The 7,564-nt window shown below is 40.5% G+C and overlaps 1 protein-coding gene across 1 annotated transcript; it reads left to right on the top strand.

Annotated features, from left to right (window-relative positions):
* Window positions 1-950: 950 nt before the first annotated feature.
* On the top strand, window positions 951-6,592 carry LOC125019530. The gene is made up of 4 exons (XM_047604349.1): window positions 951-1,071; window positions 2,839-3,417; window positions 3,527-3,646; window positions 4,943-6,592. Exons 1-4 carry the CDS (start codon window positions 1,058-1,060, stop codon window positions 5,811-5,813), a joined length of 1,584 nt encoding a protein of 527 aa, XP_047460305.1. The 5' UTR covers window positions 951-1,057; the 3' UTR covers window positions 5,814-6,592.
* The last annotated feature ends 972 nt before the right edge of the window (window positions 6,593-7,564 follow it).

The raw sequence follows: 7,564 nt of genomic DNA, 5'->3' as shown, positions 1-7,564 counted from the left end.
GACTTGGAAACCTGACATAAGTTTTAGCCAAATTGATTTGTGGGTGTTGAAGTGCGTATGGTTGGTGTTTCGCTGCACTGGAGAGTGGATCAGTCCATGAGAACCAAGAATCAGTCCATGAGTATTATAGCCCTAATCATCAATGTTGTTAAGGCTCTGCTTGAGATCATTGGCCGAGGAAAAAGTATGAATAAATGTCTTTGTTTCTAATTCTTGGAGGGCACCAGATGCGGCGGGTGTAGGACCACCCTGAGTGAAGTGAGCTGTCTGTAGAATCTGGGCACATCTGGGAGATCTCGGTTGACCTGCTCCCTCAAGTAAAGGCACTATGTGCAGAAACAGAACTTGAATTAACTAAGATTTTTAAAAAGTGATTTTAAGCAGTATTGATTTATTGTGTTGATTCTCTGTGAATAAGATATTACACACAGAATGTAAGATGAATAATAGAATGATAGCAGGAATGTAACCAATTATTGAAATCAGGAACAAAGTAGGAAAAACAGGGAACATCTGGTTAAACATATGGGGAAAAAGAGAGGAACTGGTCAAGGCTCACGTGCCTTAGGACATGTCAGGACAGAAGATTATATAATGTCCAAAGTATTGTTTAATAAGTCATGTGTATAAGACACTTATTGGGCAGAAATGCTCGTGTGTTGGTTAGTTATGATGATGTATTAGATGTAGCACGTGTATTAGATCTAAGAGCATAAAAGATTAAATGCAGAAGTAGTTTACAGGAATATGTCATCTGACACAGACTGTGCTGCACGTGGACTAAGAAACCTCCTCTGCAGTGCCATTTCAGCCTTAAAAGTTCTGTCTGTATTCCTCCTGCCTAACAATCGAAGATTGGATCATCTTTTGCAGTTTGGACCTCTACTTCTTGGTCTTTGTACTGAGCCAAGGAGACATATTGGAATACAGGACAATCAATGTGTGTTAACGCTAGCTAACGTCAAGTGTTCCAATCAGTTTTCAGTTTTTATTTCATTAACGCAAGTGAAGGTGAATCCTCAGCGAAGAGCTAAAGACTGGACAAAGGGAGGGCACGATGTCTCCAGCAAGGTAAAGTTTGAATGTGTGTCACTTAAATACTAAAATACTAAGTATCGGGTTCTTATAAGTAGCCTATTATGTTCGTGCAAGGTGTTGTTGTATATTGATGTGCTTAAAGTTTAAAAAGGTTTATTACAAGAAAGAACAGTGTCAAAAACTCTTGCCGAATCTGAGAGAGCTTCTGGACAATCGTCGAATCCTCTCTCTCATTCAGCTCCCACAGTAACCTTATAGATGGTTCTCATCCCCAAGAACCCCCATTCACAAAGAAAGAAAACTTATCTCCTTACGTCTAGTTAGTTTTACGAGCTAACATCTGGTAAATAACCTCTTAACCTTTAAACTTTGTACACACTTCGCAAACCCCAAAAACAGGAAAGGGGACAGAAGAGAAAAACAAGAATATAATATACTACAGTGTGTAACTATTCACCTTGAAAATCATTATCATTCTGAGGTGGTATTTTACTTCTACACTTCACAGCCAGTGATTCTTAGCCAGAGAGACTTTTTGTCCAACACTCAGGTGCATTTACAGCTGTGAACTTATATATTGCCACTGACATTAAAAGCATGTTATAAGATTTTTTATGAGAAATTCTCTTCAGAAAAATGTCGTCTTGTTAGATTGGACACAAATTCTCACATTTACTTCCTGCAGTGGCACTCCTGCCAAAACTCTCAGAGCTGGCAGTGTCAGACGATGGGTCTATGAACTAAAAGACTAAAACAGTCAAAAAAAAAGTATGTAAAAGAAACATGTTATTAAAGTAAATAAATAAACACATGGATTTTAAGATAATGTAAAATAGTGGAATAAAGGTATTAAAATACGTTTGTAAAACACTAATGGCATAAATATAAGTCAAATATGATAAAACAGGTCAAAACAACACAAGACACAAGAAAACACAACGGCATTTCAGAAAACACGACATTAAATTACTACATGCAAATCTTAGTGTTTTCGCAGTAATGCTGGAGACCAAAGTAATGTAAAGAAACCAGATGATTAGATAATTAATCTGACATGTTTAGGGCCAAAAACAAAGACTTCTGTTTGTCAGAGTTTGCAGTTTTTCTAAATTGTTTACACACAAATACTGGTAGACACAATGACCCTCTGAAACAAGTCTGCTCAGCTACCAGCGCAGTTCCTGGTTTATTCAACCAGTTTTGTCTTGTTGCGTTTATTCCATTAATATCACTAGTTATGTAGTCACCTAACATTAGTTAACGTTAATAATGTACGTTAGCCGTTACATTACAATTATATGTATTTTTTCCCCACACATATGTGGCAGACCAAGGTTGCGCATCAGATGGGAAAATTACATGTTTTCAGCCACGGTTCACCAGTAACTTACAGCTGTGCATGAACGGGATTGTTTCCGTTGCAGGTTCCTCAGATACCGTTGTATGTCTTTGGTTTGCCACAAAAGTCGTAAATACATATGAAGGGCCAAAAGAAACAGCTGGCGGGGGCATCTTGGATGTTTGTTTACAGTTGTCGCCTCCGCAAGCAAACAGCAATGACGTAACGGCAACTGAGTGCCGTCTTGTTTCCTAGGGGAATGTTTTCACCCCTCACTCGAAACAGACGGCCAAGAGAAAGGGGTAGATTAAGGGGAAGGGCTAAGGGGTACATCTCAGAAACAATATCAGGACTCCCACTTGAGCTAATTATTTTTACTGAGACGTACATTGATGCCACTGTGGGATTAAAAATGACAATCACACACACATTCTTATACAGGCATTTGTTTTGTGTTACAGGACTGAACTAGAGGAAGCCTTGTGTCGCTACATGACGCACGCCCTCATCTACATCAACATACTGAGAGGATTCTGTGAGGGGTTCTCTATATGGAAAGACTGGAGAGACGAGGAAATCAACAGCATGAAGGTCATCAAAGACAGGGCTGATGAACTGAAATTCAGTCATGTTAGAGAGTCAGAAGACAAAGGCAAGGCCTTTCAGAAATATATGAAGAGCAACTTGAGGCATGTGTTTGCAGACAGGTGTGAAGAGTTGAGACAGGAGCTGGGTGGAGTGTTGAAGAAAACCCTGGAAGGTCTGGAGAAGCTCGACTGCTTCCTGGATGCAGTGGAGAGGCTGGCTGTCACCTCACCACACATCTTCATGGAGAACCAGGTGTTACGCCTCCCTGAAGACTTCAGACATGTTCAGGTTGTTATCACTGGTGCGAGACAAGTCTGCCCTCGTCTGCTAGAGTTTAAAAGAGATGCCAAAGACTTCTTCACTCCCAAACTTCAGAATGTTGACGTGTTGATATATCAGCTGGGCAAATACGTGCAGACCACCCAGGAGATCTGTGAGGAGTTGGAGAAAAGGTAAACCATTAGTTAACTTTAATGTAATCTTGCAACAAAAAAAAAAAAAAAAAGAAAAGAAAGAAAGAAAACGAAACAGGAACATCTCTTAGAAATGTGTCTTTCACAGATGCTTGAAGGTATTTGGCCTGAAGCTGACCAACAAACCTGTGATAGACATGAATGTGGATTTGTCTGAAGAAGAGATTCAGAGGATGCTGCATCACATTAACCATCTTCGTGAAATCAGGTAAGTTTTCATTGTTGGTCATATTTGTATTAGCTGAATCTCTATTCTGCCCCACAGCCTAGTTCTAAGGAATTGCAATGGGTGCCTCCCATGTTGTAATCACTCTATGTTTACTATTATTCTTCCGCCTTGTTCCTAGGAACTTTGCCGTGTAACTCCTCCCAGAATTTCAAAGCGATATGGACAATATTATATCAGAACATGCGTCTCAATCAGGAATGGTGTGCTTTAACTTTCCTAAGCGATTGATTGAACCCGATGGGACTAAACGACAGTAAACCTAGAGTTTTTTTGCCATTGAAAGGAATAGAGAAGTCCAAATATTCAGAAATCTACTCACTTGCTTTGCTGAAAGATTACTTGGCCATACTTTGGAGTCGAAAAATTATTGAAAGTTTGTACGAGACACGACAAATGTGGCTTTCTTTTCCACAAAATGGCGTTTCGATATTGTTTAACATGGGAGTCTCTGGCCGCACTCTAACTCCAACTTTAGCAAGGGGAGTTCGCAGTTTTTAATGAAAAAAAGGTTTTCAAAGTTGTCTGGTGGCCACATTTTTTGAACTACAGAAATAAAAACTATATAAAAACATAGTTGCACAAATCAGAGCACATGCTCTTCTTTCTTTCGTCACAGCGGCCACAGTTTTCTCTGTACGTGTGTGGAAAAAGCATTAAATCGAAGTGGACCCGTGGACTGACGCTCACGTGTTCATTTTGCCCGTATGACCTGTTGTTGCCGAGATATAAGCAGTTGTTATATCTACCCTATAACCTAGGGTAAAGTTTTTGTACCTGACCTGCCCTGGTTAAAGACAGCAGCACCTGGCCCCTGTGGCACAACTTAACCTACATGCATAGAGGAGCCTGGCATTGTCAGCCAAAACATTATGACCCCCTCAGACATTAACAGCAATGGAGAAGAGGGAGGCTATGAGGCTATGATATCAATGGCATGATTGCCTTTCTCAAGATTTCAGTAGGACTTTTATTTTTATTCACAGAATGTGCCATTATTGTGCTGAATTGATTCTGTTGTAAGATTTAAAAGTAACAGTGTGGGTGGATGGGTCTACAAAACACTGGACTTGATAGTTTTGACTACCACTTTTAGATAACCTTACTAAACCATGATATACAATATATTTTATAGCTAAACCTCGCAAATTTTTCATAACGGAACAGAACCATAACTTCTGATTGATTGCAAAGATCTTTACTTTCAATAGCTAAAGTTAAATGATGGCTTTTGTCCCACATCTGTACAAAACAAAAAAATATTTTTTTCTTCAACAGAGAAGACCAGAACTTCCGCACAGTCTTCTTGTTCCAGGACGTGTCTTGTTCTGACTTCATCCATGAGTTCAACGAGCGACAGCCCAGTATGCTGCAGTTTCTAGAGAAGCTGGAGGAAGCTGCTGTTCAGCTGGACAAAATGAAAAAAGGATCAAAGATCTCCAGTGTGACAGGCAGCTCAGTGGGGGCAGTTGCAGGTGTGCTGTCCATTGTTGGGTTGGCATTAATACCTGTCACAGCAGGAGTGTCTTCAGCTTTGATTATTTCTGGTCTGGCGTTGGGAGTCACCAGTGGAGTCAACAGTATTGTCACCACCGCCACAGAAGGTGCAGTTAATTATAAACAACAAAATAAAGCTGATGATGTCTATCAGAGCTTCATGGAAGATGTGAAGTGTCTCCAAGATTGTCTCGAGGAGGCAACTACGCAACCAATCCCAAGTCTAGAAGCAAGTACATTAGATGGGGCCTTACCAGCAGTCAAGATTGTTTTAAACGTTCCTAGTATTGGAAAGGCTGTTGATTCTATTGTTGACGCTGCCTCTGCTGTTAAGCTGGTGGCCTTAGACAGAGCTCTCTTCATCGGTGCGAATGCTCTCTTCATTGGCATGGATATATTCTTCATATGTAAAGACAGTGTCAGTCTGAGCAAAGGCGCCAAGTCTGAAGTCTCACAATTCATCAGAGCCAGAGCTGAACTTTGGAGCTCTGAGATGGAGTCATGGAAGAAGATCCGCGATTGTCTGGACAAAGGTCTTCAAACATCAGAGGAAAAGCGTGCTGTCCTGGAGAAACCATTTTATCATTTAGGAAATTCACTGAATCTGGTCACACCCAAACTAAAATCAAAGAGAGTTGGTAAAGATCATTGACTGTTTAAATATGGAGGCAGAAGCACGTAGAGCTCCCCCTGGTGACTGGCTGCAGTATAGGTCATAAGCTCCACCCCTCCATGTTAGTGGATGGAAGTTAGGCCAAACTATTAATCTTTAAGGTTGATTTCTGACAATTTAGGTACGGATGAGTATCGTGAAGGATTTATCTGACGCCGATACTGTGCCTGAACTGGTGTTTAAAAAACACAAACTTTGCCCCAAAATGCTGCTTTTTTATTTTTAAATCATTTTGTGAGGTGCAAGTTGAATAGAATATTGATTTAAATAACATAAATATAACTAAAAAAATAAATGAACCAATAACAAATAAAATTCACGACAGACTGTTATAATGATGTAAAAACATAATAAAAACAGTGGCGTGGGGTCTGTCAGGTTATCAAAGAAAAAAAAGTCTATGCGTATCCAGGTATTAACTCTCTTGCACAATATCTCCTTAGAGCACTTGTTGCAGGTTACTTATGACGAGTCTGAGTCAAACCTTACCCCAGATTTCCACCACAGCTCCACGGTCAGTCGTGACAATTCATGTAGGTATTCTGGAGGTTCTTGCACATTCATTTCTTTCACTGATTGAAGTTTTTTTTTTTTTTTTTTATTTCTGAAATGTGTTATATTAAATGTTGTGTTTTTTATTCATTTTTTTTAAGTCACATCATGATCTACATACTTTTACACAGCAGAGGAATTGTGTTTCCAAAATCAGCATAAAAAACACAACTCACTTTACAGCTCATTTATGTCTGGAAATTCGTTGTACAGATCACTCAATTATAAAAGTATAATGAAAGAAATAATAAACTGAAAGAAAAAAATGCATGGCAACTTGTTTTTATTAATTATCTTTAAAGAGTTCTGTCGGTGATGTCCTTTGAGAGTTTTACTCACTGGTTCTCAAACTGAGAAAACCCCTCAAGCACTTACCCGACCATGGCTGAGATCAACAACCTAAAACCCAAATTGCTCCACGGGCGTGGCCCCACTTAGACGCTGCAGCCCACTGTACACACTACAGTGTGAATGAATGGATGGGTCAAACAGCAGGATTTTATTTCCCGTATGGAATCATCTCATCTCATCTTCCATACCGCTTATACTCATTAGGGTCGCAGGGGGTTGCTGGCATCAGGCGAGAGGCAGGGTACACCCTGGACAGGTCGCCAGTCTATCTCAGGGTTAACACAGAGACAAACAACCATTTGCGCTCACACCTAGGGTCAATTTATACTCACCAATCAGCCTAACGAGCATGTCTTTGGAGGTGGGAGGAAACCGGAGTATTAACCACGTGAACACAGGGAGAACATGCAAACTCCACCCAGAAAGGCCCGAGCTGGCCAAGTTGAACCCGGATTTTCTCGCCGGGAAGCATCAGCACTTACCACCGAGCCGCTGTGCCGTCCGTATGGAATCAATACAGTGTAATTATGTAATTATATTGGATTTGTGCACTTTAAATGCATCCTGGGATACCTGGATGTCCCAAGCCTAAATCACCTCCCTATCATCCACTCTCAGTAGTAGTTCAAGGGTAGTTCAAGTATATATACAGGCATGTGTTTAGCTAGATGTGTATTTTGAACTTTAACAGTTATTGGTGATGTTTCACCCTCAACACACACTCAAAGTCGAACCAGTGACGCCTGGGGTGGTCCCTGGATGAGGTGGATGCCGTCAGCCAGAGGAAGCAGCAGGATGCAGGACAGGATGCAGCAGCCTGGTGAATG

The sequence above is a fragment of the Mugil cephalus genome, chromosome 14 (assembly GCF_022458985.1).
Source record: "Mugil cephalus isolate CIBA_MC_2020 chromosome 14, CIBA_Mcephalus_1.1, whole genome shotgun sequence".
Taxonomy (NCBI): domain Eukaryota; kingdom Metazoa; phylum Chordata; class Actinopteri; order Mugiliformes; family Mugilidae; genus Mugil; species Mugil cephalus.
This window is presented reverse-complemented; position numbering and strand designations above follow the sequence as displayed.

Coding starts and splice junctions, on each gene's coding strand:
- LOC125019530 (XM_047604349.1), top strand. Junction 3,418..3,526: donor TGTGAGGAGTTGGAGAAAAG/GTAAACCATTAG, acceptor TGTCTTTCACAG/ATGCTTGAAGGTATTTGGCC. Junction 3,647..4,942: donor AACCATCTTCGTGAAATCAG/GTAAGTTTTCAT, acceptor TTTCTTCAACAG/AGAAGACCAGAACTTCCGCA.